The sequence below is a fragment of the Ovis canadensis genome, chromosome 26 (assembly GCF_042477335.2).
Source record: "Ovis canadensis isolate MfBH-ARS-UI-01 breed Bighorn chromosome 26, ARS-UI_OviCan_v2, whole genome shotgun sequence".
NCBI classification, from domain to species: domain Eukaryota; kingdom Metazoa; phylum Chordata; class Mammalia; order Artiodactyla; family Bovidae; genus Ovis; species Ovis canadensis.
In genome coordinates, this window is record NC_091270.1 from 19578421 (window position 1) to 19593819 (window position 15399).

The window sequence follows — 15399 nt, forward strand, 5'->3', positions numbered from 1 at the left end:
AAACTTTAAATGAAGACATCAAAATATACAATTGGAAAACCATGACATACAAATTTGGCTGATTTGGGGAATAAAAGAAAGCTTACAACTATTATCTGGGAATGGATAAAATAGAATTTGCACAACAGACTCTTAAAAGGAAGTATGTTTTTAAAAAGGAAATTTATTTAAAAGTGTTAATTTAATTGTAATTTTGCTTCCTGGACAAAAGACCACATACAAAGAGAGGGGTGAACTGCCAAAAAAAAAAACAAAAACAAAACAAAACAAAAAAATGACAACAACCAACTAAACAAATAAAAACCAACAACAAAAATCAGGCAATTTGTGTTTTGTGAAATGAATTTATATTCCTAAAGGGGAAAATTTTCCCATTGCCTGTAACACAAATAATTTATCCATACCAGGTAAGATTTATCACCTTATCTTATGGGAAAAGAAGACTTTAAAAGGAGGGTTCTTGTGTCATCATCGGAGAAAATGGGGCCAGACCTGGCTTTGGAGTGCCTCAGGCTCCCTGTGGCATCCAGTGAGGTCAGACAAGACAGCAGTCACTCAAGGACAATTCTGGAGTATAACATGCTTTTTTTTTAATAATAAAAAATTAAAATTATTCCTATTTACTTCTATTATCTTGACTTAAAGACCATATAGGAATATCATCTTGACATATTTAAATAAGTGAAGAATTATGGTCTGGGACTGTCTCTCTTTCAACTCCTGCTCTGCCACTTGGAATGTGTGAGGCTGTGAGGCAAAACATTTAACCTTCTCTGAGTTCACTGTCTCACCCATGAAATTGGGAAAGAGTATCTCTACGTCGTGGTGACTGCTTACACACTTGCCTGGTACTTAGCAATACCTGGTGAATATTATTATTCAGTGTAAGTTGTTTTAGAATAATGTGTTATTCAAAGAAATTTTTAGAGAAATGTATTTTGAGTACAAGAGGGACTTAGGAAGTGGGTTATACTGACATCATGTTATTTATGGCCTCAGGCCTTTGGAGAGCATGCAGAGGTTTCAGAAAAGTAGAAGTTCATAGACTGATACATACATACACACACATACAGGATATCTGTTTATATTTTGCTTGCTTCATAGAAAATTCTTAAATGCAACATTACAATAAGTCTGTGTAATATAATCATTATATTTAAATTTAAAATGGAAAACGTTAAAAAAAAGCAATTATACAGGTTGGTGGTCATGGAACGATGCTCTGTGATCTCTTTCTCCTTCTACCTGAAAAATGCTACCTTTTCCCCCAAAACAACGTGACCAGGCTGAACCACTAACATGACGGAGGTCAAGGTTACGGAAACAGAAAGACTAGAAACAGTCACAACTCGGAGGCCATGAAAGACACAGAATTCAATGCCACACAGACCCCTAAACTGAGTTCTGGGGCAGAAAAAGGTCCATCAGTGAGTTAGTGTCAGTGTTAACTTCTTGGTTTCCACAACAATGCTACAGATGTATAAGATGTGACTGTTAGGGTAACTTGGGCTGGGTGATAAACCAACGGTCTGAGCTGGTTTTGCAAATTCTCCACAAAATGACGTTAAAATGAGCAGTTAACAAACAAAACGAGGAGGGAGAGGTTGGGGCTTCCTTTCTGTACAGGCAGCAGGTAAGCTGAGGGACTGCTTTTGGGTGTTGACGGCTCTGTGCATGCCTCTATAATCCATCCTCATTAGAAATTAAATAGACACCAAGTCAATTATCAATTAAGTGACAAGCTGGATAAACACTGCAGGTGTTAATTGACCCTTCAAGGGTTCTTTGAAGTTCACTCAGCGTTGCCAGTTCCTTTGAAGTCCTGTTTTGGCTTCAGCAAATCGCTGATTAGATTGATTTAATGGTGAAGTTTTGCCTGTTAATGGGAACAGAATAAAGTGTAGTTACAAGACTACTTTTTGTCCTCTAACATGTAATCTCACACAGTCCCAACAGGCAAAGGGGTAGGGTCATATTGCTTAGTGAATAACTAAACTTAAGCCTTAAAAAAAAATTATATGTAACAGATTTTCTATTGATATAAGAAGCCAGGGTAATCTGAGGGGGCTGAGAAGCATTCTTGAGTTTGCGATCAGTGTGGTTTTCCAGGGAGGACAATGGTGTAAAGTTCTACACCCTCCTGGCGGTACTCCTCCCCAGGTTCTACCAACTACATGTCACTTACGTCTTTTAATGTCTGTTCAGCTCAGCAGCCTGGGCATTCCACATGGAGGCTGGCTCCTGGACATACACGCAAGAGACACAAACATCCTCTAAGGTGAAGACCAGGGTACATTTAATAGGGCAAACTGAGGGTGTTTGCCGGGGAGGAAAAAGGCCAGGCTGGTGGGCAGGGTGGGCTATGCTCTGAAAAGCCTTGATCTGTTAAGGCTTCAGTTGGGTTTTATTCCAAATTTCATAGCTCAGTCACTGAAGGTTTTTGAGGAAACTAATGCATTTAAGTAAGTCTGGGGGCGCATCTTAAACACATTCGTGTGTTCTTGTTTTTCTTCCTTCTCTACCCCTAGACACACCCACCCCCTCTCGAAACAGGGTAGATAATCATGCCCAGATATGAGTGCATATTTTAAATATATCAAACACTCTCTTCCTGGTCTTTTGTCAAGACTTTCTGATGTTCCAAATTCTTTTCACCACCGTGTCTTAATTTAGAAACCTTAGTAGCTTAATGCTGAAAAAAATCAATCTTTGTTTTTTTTTTTTTTCCTCTTGATATTTCCAGAATTGGGAGTTAGACTGGATCACTTTAGAAAGTAAGAAGGCATGATTAGCCTCACTGCTAGCCAGGTTTCTGACTGTCGGAAAAATCGTAATTACTAGACCACTCTGCAAAGACAATTAGGACTGATGGCTCCCCCTTTAAAGAAGGTATTGAAGGTATAAGACACTGACCTGTCTAAACTCAGCATCTAACTAGTTCGAAACGAATTGAGCCTCATCTGATGGACGCAGAGTGGCTTTGGCTAAAGCAAATACCGTCCCCCTCTCCGCCCTCCCCGCCGCCCGACGCACCATGATTAACATATGGACAATTTTGGAACTTTACATCATCCACCACTTTTAGACTGCCTCTGCTGTAGCCATGGCAACCCTTACATAAAACATAGCTGAGTTGGTAACTTCACTCCAAATGAATTGAAAATAAGGCTAATCCTATTATTGTTCTTAACAATTTTTCAGGTAGCTTCTTCTCAGAGTGCCCTTGCTTGTATAGTCTCTCTTTCAAAGAGAGATTATTGGAAAATGATATGTGTGTGTGCACGCTTTCTGCACACACAGCCATTAGCATGGTTCTGCTGTCATTGCCGTGTAACCTTGTGCCCGAGACGAAGCACACCCACCCACATGGCCACTTGGTATTTTTCTTGCAGTCTGGGGATGGGTAAACCTTTTAAATATACCAATTTAGAACCTGACACATGGTAGAGGCTGTCACTTGAAAATTACAGTTAAATAATAGTCTTTTGAAGATAAGTTCCATTATGCGTTGGTATAAATCTGGAAAGGTAACCCACTGGCTCCGCTTTGTATTGTAAATGTGCCCACATATGTTTCAGTAGTGATTTCAGAAAACCATGTTTTCCTTCTCTGCCTCCCCTGAAGACCATTCTCTTGTAAAGTGGTCCTGTGGCCATATCGAGATAGTCCTCTTTGTAATTGTGATAAACACTCAATGTCACCCTGAGAAGCTCTGCTGTCTCTGACTCGACTGATGCACTTGTGTGCTCAGAGGCTTCTCCAGTAGCCCATTTCCCTTATGGTGGTAGCCTGCTCAAGGCTTTAGGATCCAAATCCCAGTGTCAGTCCTGAAACAGAGGAAAGGGAACCTCCCCAGCAGGCCATTCGGCTCAGACCTGGACAGTTCCACTGGGGGAAGGAAACCTCCCCAGCAGGCCATTAGGCTCAGACCTGGACAGTTCCACTGGGGGGACAGTCTTAGAGTGAAAAAAAAAATGTGGCTTGGGTTCAGAGGCCTTCAGACACAGCCTCACCCCTCACCTGCTCCCTCAGCTTTGCCATCTCCCATCCTTTGTGCCTCTTGGACTCTTCATCAGAAACAGGCAAGGATCTCAATGAGTGCACCGGGCTTTGTGCACACCAACAGGACAGTGCAAGTCATCTCGAGAAGGTAGTTATCAGCACAGCTCCATACATGTCGGATGAGGACTATCAGAAGAGAGGAACCACGATGAACCAACAGGAAACCCAGTTTATTAGACCAGAAGGCACACAGGGCACAAGTCCCATCCAGGGTGTTTTCAACAACTGCTCGGGTCCTACCCACTCCTGCTAGATTGCTGTTGAATGTGGTGTCCTGGCAAACACCACGAGAAAGAGTTCAGAGAGCTGGAAACCATTTCAGTGTGAATCCAAGCACCAGGAAGACACGAGGCGATTCCTCCAACATTCCCTACGCAGATTCCCGACTGTGAGCTGTCGTTTTCAGGCACCCACATGGCCATAGCTCCACCTGGCATTTCCGACAGATCACAATTTTAGCACATTCAAGAGTCTATCCACACACTTTTCTAAGTTTGATATTGAAGGACAAGGGGACCCGAGTCTGGGAAAGGACTGGTGGAGATAAAACAGAGAGGGGGAGAGGATGCGAGAGAAATCAGCAGGGATGAGAAAAGAAGAAATGGGAAAACCATGTCAAGTAAGATCAGTCAGTCCTGCAGGCTGCCTACTGCAGACAAAAGAGACCAAGGGGTCTGCCTGCTCAGGGTGCTCACGCTGTGTGGAGGGCCACAAGGCCTTCTGCAGGACTCTGCGCCACTGTGCTCGTGTCTCTGCTCAGCATCCCTGTTTCTCTTCCAGACCTGGACATGGACATTCTCTCTGTAGAGTCTCCTTTCTTGCATAAACAAAGGTTGTTTGGCGAAAGCCAACCTTGACCACGGATGCCATTAATACAACCATCGTCCAACACACCTCACTTTTTCCTCTCCCTCCTCCCAATCTGATATCACATCCAGGAAATACCTGAGATCTCTGGACTCTCTCAGAAATAAGGCCTTAACAAGGAATAACTGAATTTCTAAGAATGTGTCACTATATATTTTTGCATTGCAATGGTTTTCTGAAACCTAAAACAAGGTGATTTTAGATCAAGGAGAGTGTTGCATCACTGAATCTCTTACACTGATGGACAGAGAAAAGCACTCAGTAGATGTTGAATGAATTAATTTAAAACAGTACAGCTCATTTAGTACAGCTTCTTTTTAGATAAGCAGTTAAATGACTTGTTCAAGGTCACAGTGATGATTTGCAACAGAACTTGGAGCAGAAACCAGGACACTCAACTTTCAGCTTTGTATCAGGTTCCATGAGCTCTGATGTTACAAGAAGCTACACAGATAATAACATAATCAATCTCTGAGTCTTAAAACTTAGATGGTATAACATGAAATAAGCAAAAGGGTAACCCTGCTCAATCTAAAAGTATTGCTCAGATGAATGAAATGGAAAACAAATATCACAGAGGCAGTGGTTATTTTTCTCTTAATTGAAGTAACATTTAACATAAGGACAATAAAATTAATGAAAGGAAATAACCGTCTATAAATACAAATTCTCTGTGTTGAATGTTCAGTCTTGGAAAATAAAGTAAAACACAGTGTTAATAATTGGTTTAAAAACAGGTGGTCTAACTCATGACATTTGTCAGGTTTGATATTTTTATCCTTCAGTCTCTGTACTGAAATGCAAACTTAAACCCCTAGAGATGTTCAAAATCATTCATTTCATCCCCTCCACCAATGCATCAAGAGCCAGTATTTCCTCTATTCCAAATAATTTTTAACTTACAGTGGTGTTTCCTTGTTGTTAAAGACCTGAAATAGGTAGCAGTTGCAGTTCTTAAAATGCTAAGAAATTAAAACATTAATTAAAACCAAAAAACCCAGTTCAACTCATATCAAATGACTTAATTTGACGCACACTTTACATCTTTAAACATCTATTTTTCAGTTGTATTATCGACACAGCAAAGTCTGCTCATGCAAGAAATACCATAAACCAGAGGCTACAGTGGATTTGATTGGGTTTTCTCCTGTCACCACCAGCACACACGCCAGGGAACTGATCGGATAGCCAGTATTATGTATGCATCAGAAGAGCATTTACGGTTCCCTTGTGACATGCAAGGTTGGTCACTTGGTCTCCAGGAAGGAAAAGATGTAGGTAATCACACATTTGCAGTGCAGGCGACAGATGACTGGTACCATGACATTTTAAATCACCACCATCTAAAAATATCTGTTGACACTGAATCAACTCCAGACCAAATCCAAAACTAGCTCAGCTCACTTAGCTGCCTTGTCCGTGTAGCTTCATATAAGCCCAAACTGAGGCAAATTCTAGTGTCCAGAACAAGACAACTTCTCTAGCTCTAAGACCAACACAGAAACATCCCAGAAGCTCTGACAAATCATTCACACTATAGGTTACATTTTAGCAGCTAGAAGAACAAGGCAAGAAAGAAGGATGTCTCTTGTCCCGCACTCACCATATGGACGGTGCTTCTGTCCCGCTGATCTCTAAGAAGTCGTATCCTTCTTCGAGCTGGAAATCAGTGAAGACCAGCGCAATGGTGTCCCCGGGCTCTGCAAGGATGGTCCACGTGCAGTCAGCGTTGTTCTCATACTCGGAAGGGAAGTGGGGGCTGGAGATGCTGCTGCTTGTCCCCCGCAAGGTTCCCCCACAGGCCCCCTCAGCTGCAAGGGGCAGAAGAGAGAAAGCACGTTTAGAAGTGGCTTCAGACACAAGTACCTCCATCAAGCGTCGCTCTTCATGGGTGGCAAATATTTTCTGAATCCAAAATCATGACACACAATTGGAAAGAGGGTTTCTTTCTTCTGATTTGTTAGTTTAGTTCTATGGAAAGATGTTAACAGTATACCAATTATATTGCCTTGTGAACTGAACTGAACTACCACTAAAGAAAGAAGTGAAATTATGTCTTTTCTAAGATCTATGATGTGCAGTTATTATAACCTGACATTCACAGGCGGCTCAACTGTATTCTCAAAGGAAGAAAGAAACAAGTTGGCAACATTTTGAGTCTTAAAAGTACTTAGCCATCTTTGCTTCATTTTCTGTGAGCTGGCTGTGAAAACACAGTGATCTTAAAAGAAGTATCCACCCTAATCTTTACATCAGGTAGAGTTTGGAATGTGCACTTGGCTTTGAATTTCAGATAAGTCCTTGAATAAGATGAAAACAGAGATGCACCAATATCATAAAAAGATTCTGAGTAGGAAATGGCTACATGAAAACTTAAAATGGATAATCAAGGAAAAGTGACAAGGAAAAGATCAGTAAGGTAAAATATAATACACTGAGGATACAAATTAGCATTGGAATAAATACTCTTTTGAAGAGAAATGGATTTTGTAATTTTTTCCACATAGTAAAAAAAATAGATGCTATTCAATTTATATAATCATCTAATATAAAATGTTACATATATAGTAAACTGTATATATAGGGAAGACAAATATTTGTAAGACAACATTTTTGAAGACACTGTAAATACTGTTCCTTCCTCTCTTTCTTCCTGCATTTTTCTCCCATTTCTCCCATCCACCCTCCCTCCCTTCTTTCCTATCACATAATCCTAGCAAAGAGTACACACTCGGCTGTCTGTGTCTGAAGAACTCTATATCCATTGTGTTGTTGTTCAGTCACTCAGTCATGTCTGACTTTTTGTGACCCCATGGACTGTAGCATGCCAGGCTTCCCTGTCCTTCACCATCTCCCAGAGTTTGCTCAAACTCATGTCTATTGAGTTGACGATGCCATCCAACCATTTCATCCTCTGTAGCCTCTTTCTCCTCCTGCCCTCAAACTTCCTCAGCATCCTGCTCTTTCCCAATGAGTCTGTTCTTGCATCCATAGATTCTACCAACGGCAGATGGAAAACATACAAAAAATATTTCTAGAAAGTTCCAAATAGTAAAACTTAAGTTTGCTGCATGCTGACAATCATTTATATAACATTTTCATTGTATTAGGTATTATAAATATTCTAGAAATAATTTAAAGTATATGAGAGGATGTGTGTGGAGTTTACATACATATATTACTATGACATTTTAAATAAGGGGCTTGAGTATCCAAGAAAAGTTCCAGACTTCTAGAAAAGAATCTAGTTCAGGTTTATGGACTACGCCAAAGCCTTTGACTGTGTGGATCACAATAAACTGTGGAAAGAGATGGGAATACCAGACCACCTGACCTGCCTCTTGAGAAACCTGCATGCAGGTCAGGAAGCAACAGTTAGAACTGGACATGGAACAACAGACTGGTTCCAAATAGGAAAAGGAGTATGTCAAGGCTGTATATTGTCACCCTGCTTATTCAACTTATATGCAAAGTATATTATGAGAAACTTTGGGCTGGAAGAAGCACAAGCTGGAATCGAGATTGCCGGGAGAATATCGATAACCTCAGATATGCAGATGACACCACCCTTATGGCAGAAAGTAAAGAAGAACTAAAGAGCCTCTTGATGAAAGTGAAAGAGGAGAGTGAAAAAGTTGGCTTAAAGCTCAACATTCAGAAAACTAAGCTCATGGCATCCAGTCCCATCATTTCATGTCAAATAGATGGGGAAATAGTGGAAACAGTGGCTGACTATTTGGCGGGGGGGGTGTCCAAAATCACTGCAAATGGTGATTGCAGCCATGAAACTAAAATATGCTTACTCCTTGGAAGGAAAGTTATGACCAACCTAGACAGCATATTCAAAAGCAGAGACATTACTTTGCCAACAAAGGTCCATCTAGTCAAAGATATGGTTTTTCCAGTAGTCGTGTATGGATGTGAGAGTTGGACTATAAAGAAAGCTGAGCGCCAAAGAATTGATGCTTTTGAACTGTGGTGTTGGAGAAGACTCCTGAGAGTCCCTTGGACTGCAAGGAGATCCAACCAGTCCATCCTAAAGGAAATTAGTCCTGAATATTCATTGGAAGGACTGATGCTGAAGCTGAAACTCCAGTACTTTGGCCACCTCATGCAAAGAGCTGACTCATTTGAAAAGACCCTGATGCTGGGAAATATTGAAGGTGTGAGGAGAAGGGAATAACAGAGGATGAGATGGCTGGATCGCATCACCGACTCAATGGACATGAGTTTGAGTGAACTCCATGCATTGGTGATGGACAGGGAGGCCTGGCGTGCCACAGTCCATGGGGTCCCAGAGTCAGATGCAACTGAGTGACTGAACGGAACTGAACTGAGTATCCAAAGATTTTGTGATCTGCTGGGGACCCTGGAGTCAATATTTGACAGTTGTGTTGTCCCAGCCCCAGGGACTCCACACTAATCGTCCTGTGCGATACCCCGCATCCACTGCCTCCATGTCTGTTCCCTGGCCCCTTCCTGGGTTCAACACCCTGTCCTCTCTCATCTACCTTGGCTTGCTCCCTGTCTCCTCAGCTTGCTCTGCCCCACTTCTCAGCCCTTTGCTCAGGACAAAGCATTGGGCCATAAGCTTTATGAGCCTGGCTGTGCTCAGGGATTCCCCTGGGCCTCATAGGTAGTTTGGAACTCAGTAAAGTCCCCTCTCTTCCCTCCTCCTGTGCCGGAATCAACATTTCCTGTACTTGAGTCAGTTATACTGACCCTCCACTCAGCCATCTTCAGTAGGAGGATGGGACTATAATAATATACCTCTGGGCTTAAGATAACATCCAACTTTATCATTTCAAAGAGTAAAATCAGGAAAGTAAGCTAATTTAGTTATAGTACTATGAGGTATTATCAAATATAAAGTTCTAAATAAATAACATTTGATTAAAAACTGCAGCAAGCCTCTAAGAAGAAAATTTCATCGTGGTAGCAACCCAGAAGGGGTTCAGTTGAATGTTTGTTTTGCTCTGTTTGTTTTCAGCAAATAGCTGAGCCACAACTCCAGAAATGCTCTTTTTATCAGCAGAGCAGTGGGGAAGTTTCAAGAAGAAATAAAGTCAAGGCAGGCAGACAAAGCAAAATAATCAAAGTAAAACATTAAGAAATGGGGATTATGGACAAGCTTCTCGGAAACTGAAGAGTTATTTCAAGCTCCATAAACATTTAATGTAAACTTAGAAATCACATATAAAAAGTAAAATATATTAAAAAATAACTATTAAACTAGATAATTCTGGCCAATATTTATATATTATAGTTATGTATCCATATAATGTAAGTTTTTTTATCCCTGGACATTAACAGTAGAACAAATATACCAAAAATTTACCTTAATATTAATTCTGCTATATACTGAGAATTTTTTTTTTGTCTAGAAGCTGAAAAATTGGGGGAGGGTATCTACTTAAGTAAGTGTTATTTACAATTACATCATATCCCCCCACATACTTTTTCTTTTTAACACAGTATACAGAAAGAAAATGAAGTTACATTTGAAACTGCCAGGTAAATACTTGACTATAAAAATTAGCACCCCAAATGTTTCCTAATAAGATGCTGAATATCAATATTGAGTCCCTTCACTCCATGTGGTAAAAACTGTGCTCCTGGGACAGCCACATGAAGGGGTCAGAGGGCAAAACTGGAAAAATGGAGTCAAGGAGTCTAATCCTGCAGCAACTATCAGAGCAATTATTTCTTTAAATCCGTTTCCTATATTGAGTTTTCACAAAATCTTGCATTTGAAAAAAAAAAATTCCACAGCTTAGAGGAGTTTGAATGCCATCAAGTTAATCCAAGAAGAAGATAAGGTTTTTAATAAAAGATGTGTTTGAACGTACTGATTTCTGTAAGTGGGGAATTCTAACTGTAAGCAGAAATCAGAGTGCACTATGTCCCCTAAGGAATTTCACAACTTTTAAAAAGTTTCATCCCAAACTGTTAAAGTATTATAAGCTTTACTTGGGTATCAGTGTTGTTAGGAATTTAACTTAATGGCATGGTTCAAAATACAGAATAAAACATTATTTAGAGACATCACTTCAGTCCGACTCTTTGCGACCCCATGAATCGCAGCACGCCAGGCCTCCCTGTCCATCACCAACTCACAGAGTTCACTCAGACTCACGTCCATCGAGTCAGTGATGACATCCAGCCATCTCATCCTGAGTCGTCCCCTTCTCCTCCTGCCCCCAATCTCTCCCAGCATCAGAGTCTTTTCCAATGAGTCAACTCTTCGCATGAGGTGGCCAAAGTACTGGAGCTTCAGCTTTAGCATCATTCCTTCCAAAGAAATCCCAGGGTTGATCTCCTTCAGAATGGACTGGTTGGATCTCCTTGCAGTCCAAAGGACTCTCAAGAGTCTTCTCCAACACCACAGTTCAAACACATCAATTCTTCGGTGCTCAGCCTTCTTCACAGTCCAACTCTCACATCCATACATGACCACAGGAAAAACCATAGCCTTGACTAGACGGACCTTAGTCGGCAAAGTAATGTCTCTTCTTTTGAATATACTATCTAGGTTGGTCATAACTTTCCTTCCAAGGAGTAAGCTTCTTTCAATTTCATGGCTGCAGTCACCATCTGCAGTGATTTTGGAGCCCCCCAAAATAAAGTCTGCCACTGTTTCTACTGTTTCCCCATCTATTTCCCATGAAGTGATGGGACCAGATGCCATGATCTTCGTTTTCTGAATGTTGAGCTTTAAGCCAACTTTTTCGCTCTCCTCTTTCACTTTCATCAAGAGGCTTTTTAGCTCCTCTTTACTTTCTGCCATAAGGGTGGTGTCATCTGCATATCTGAGGTTATTGATATTTCTCCCAGCAATCTTGATTCCAGCTTGTGTTTCTTCCAGCCATATTTATCATAAAGAAAAATTGAAACCAACTAAATGGCTAACAACAGATAAATCATTAAATAAATTACAATGCAACCAAACCATGCAGTGCTTACCAAGCATCTGTAACACTGCTTCAGCAAATCCCTGACTTACAATATTAAATTTATAAAATGCAGAGTATACCCTGCGTAACTTCTTCTCAATTTTAGAAATTGTATAGAAAAATATTCAGCAAAGAAGAAAGATGTGCACACACATTTAAAACATTCAGTTGCTAACACTAGGCAATGTTCTCTTCTTTTTATTATTATTTTTCATTTAATCTACAATATTGTATTGGTTTTGCCACATATCAACATGAATCCGCCACGGGTGTACATGTGTTCCCAATCCCAAACCCCCCTCCTACCTCCCCCCCAACACCATCTCTCCAGGTCATCCCAGTGCACCAGCCCCAAGCATCCTGCACCCTGCATCGAACCTAGACTGGCAATTCGTTTCTAACATGCCTTCCCTAAGGCTGTGTAGAATACTGGTACCAGTATGAGCTTTCAAGTTGGCTGCCTGGATTGGAATCTGAGTTTTCGCCCCTTTAGATAACAAGTTCTCTTCTCTGGGCCTCAGTGTGGCTATTTATAAATGAAGATAGTAAGGATGTCATACAATCAAAGGCATGTTTTTTCCAGTAGTATGGATGTGAGAGTTGGGCCATAAAGAAGGTTGAGTGCCGAATAATTGATACTTTTGAACTGTGGTGTTGGAGAAGATTCTTGAGAGTCCCTTGGACTGCAAGGAGATCAGAGTAGTAAATCCTAAAGGAGATCAGTCCTGAATATTCATTGGAAGGACTGATGCTGAAGCTGAAGCTCCAATACTTTGGCCACCTGATGCAAAGAGTCAATTCACTAGAAAGAGTCTGATGCTGGGAAACATTGAAGGCAGGAGGGAAAAGGAGCAACAGAGGATGAGGTGGCTGGATGGCAAAATTGACTCAATGGATAAGAGTTTGAACAAACTATAGGAGACAGTGAAGGACAGGGAAGCCTGGTGTGCTGCAGTCCATGGGGTTGCACAGAGTTGTACATGACTTCATGACTGAACAACAACAATTCATAGAGTGGTTGTGAAGGTTAAATAGATCAATAGCTGTAAAGTGTTCAAAATATTGCAGGCAAATACTAATGACTCCACAAAAATGGCTATTTGTATTTTCTCCAACTTAGCATGCAGTCATCGCTTTAAAAAATAAAAGTCACTCAGTCATGTCCAACTCTTCACGACCTCATGGACACCCACCAGGCTCCTCCATCCATGGAATTTTCTAGGCAAGAGTACTAGAGTGGGTTGCCAGTTCCTTCTCCAGGGGATCTTCCTGACCCGGGGAAGTCATTGTTTAATGACAGATTATTTAATTATTTTGATCATTTTACCACTGCTTTGAGTAAGACTGTTCTCCCAGGTCTACACACTGCTTTCACCAGGAGCTTAGCAGCTGCCACAAGGGGAGAAGAGGGTCACAGAGTCCAGTGGTCAGAAGGCAGCTCCCGTCTCGAGGATTCCACTCCTCTGGACTGTTGGGAGGAAGGGCCATTTTGTACCCTCTTCCTCCTCCTGCCAGCATCTCCTGCTGCATCCTTAACGTGACTTTGTTTCCTATTTCCCTAAGAAAATAGAAGTGATTGAAAGAGAAATTTTATGATCTACTGACACCATGTATGATCACGTATTTGCATTTCTGCCCACAAAATGTCCTCCCTGGATGAGCGGTAAACACTCGGCCTACAGTTTAAACCTATACCTGTGCTATTGCTCTCATCTAAGCCAAATCCCTCAACAAATGATCATTTACTCTTTGATTGGAGAGGTGCTCTCAGCATGCATAGCTTAGTCACTCAGTCATGTCCAACTCTTTGCAGCCCCATGGACTGTGTAGCCTGCCAGGTTCCTCTGTAAATGGGATTCACCAGGGAAGAATAATGGAGACGGCTGCCATTTCCTTCTCCAGGGGATCCTCTTGATCCAGGGATCAAACCCACATCTGTTCTCCTGCACTACAGGTGGATTCTTTACCACTAGCACCACCTGGGAAGCCCTATAAAAAACATGTTATTGTAAAGTAATTAACCTCAATTAAAATAAATAAATTTATATTTTAAAAAAACTTCCCATTCAAAAAAAGTTGTTGTTGTTGTTTTTTAAGTAACTCTTTTGTTTAAGTAACTTTTTTAAAAGACACATACTCCTTGGAAGGAAAGTTATGACCAACCTAAAGAGCATATTAAAAAGCAGAGACATTACTTTGCCAACAAAGGTTCATCTAGCCAAGGCTATGGTTTTTCCAGTAATCATGTATGGGTATGAGAGTTGGACTATAAAGAAAGCTAAGCACCGAAGAATTAATGCTTTTGAACTGTGGTGTTGGAGGAGATTCTTGAGAGTCCCTTAGACTGCAAGGAGATACAACCAGTCCATTCTAAAGGAGATCAGTCCTGGGTGTTCATTGGAAGGACCGATGTTGAAGCTGAAACTCCAATACTTTGGCCACCTGATGTGAAGAGCTGACTCATTAGAGGACTCTATGGGAGAGGAAGAGGGTGGGATGATTTGGGCGAATGGCATTGAAACATGTATAATATCACATATGAAATGAATTGCCAGTCCAGGTTCGATGCATGATACTGGATGCTTGGGGCTGGTGCACTGGGACAACCCAGAGGGATGGTACGGGGAGGGAGGAGGAAGAGGGGTTCAGGATGGGGAACATGTGTATACCTGTGGCAGATTCATGTAGATGTATGGCAAAACCAATACAATATTGTAAATTAATTAACCTCCAATTAAAATAAATAAATTTATATTTTAAAAAAAGGAAAGACTCTGATGCTGGGAAAGATTGAGGGCAGGAAGAGAAGGGGATGACAGAGGATGGGATGGTTGTATGGGATCACCAACTTGATGGACATGAGTTTGGATAAACTCCAGGAGTTGGTGGTGGACAGGGAGGCCTGGTGTGCTGTGCTCCATGGGGTTGCAAAGAGTTGGACACGACTGAGCAACTGAACTGAACTTTTGTTTCCACATCTATTTCCAGACTCCATATCTACCTTTAGCTTTATTTATTAAAATCCCTTTCCCAGAAACACACCTTAAAAATGTCTATAATTGCAATCTTTAGTTTTTTTTCCCATCCTCAACTGAATCCACATGAGTCAGGATTTTGTCCTCATTGGTCCACAAGAACTGCCCGTCTCATGTCAGCCACACCAACAAATCCAAGGGTCAGTTCTCAGTTCTCATCTCATACAAACTCTCAACAACATCCCACAGTTATCCACTTCATCTTCCTTGAAGTACGTTTTTGTCAATAGACTTGTAAAATTCATATATCTTGAAATAATTGCAAATTCACAAGAAGTTGCAATCATAGTACAGACTGATCCTGTGTACCCTCCTTCCACTTTCCACCAATGATTACATCTTACCTGGGTACAGTATAGCATCAAAAAATGACACTTTCACAATGTGTACATATGATTTTGCTCACTAGTTCCTTATACACCAATGCCATGGCTGCCTCTAACCTTAAGGACATGTTTTCTTGGTCCCCTCATTATTTTGAT

General features: G+C 41.0%; 1 protein-coding gene across 1 annotated transcript in view; it reads right to left on the reverse strand.

Annotated features, from left to right (window-relative positions):
• The window catches only part of CSMD1 (CUB and Sushi multiple domains 1), a 2061903-nt gene that overhangs the window by 1053866 nt on the left and 992638 nt on the right, over positions 1-15399 (reverse strand). The window contains exon 5 of the mRNA XM_069573063.1: positions 6533-6740. Coding sequence (XP_069429164.1) covers positions 6533-6740 — 208 coding nt within the window. The remainder of the gene's footprint in view (positions 1-6532; positions 6741-15399) is intronic.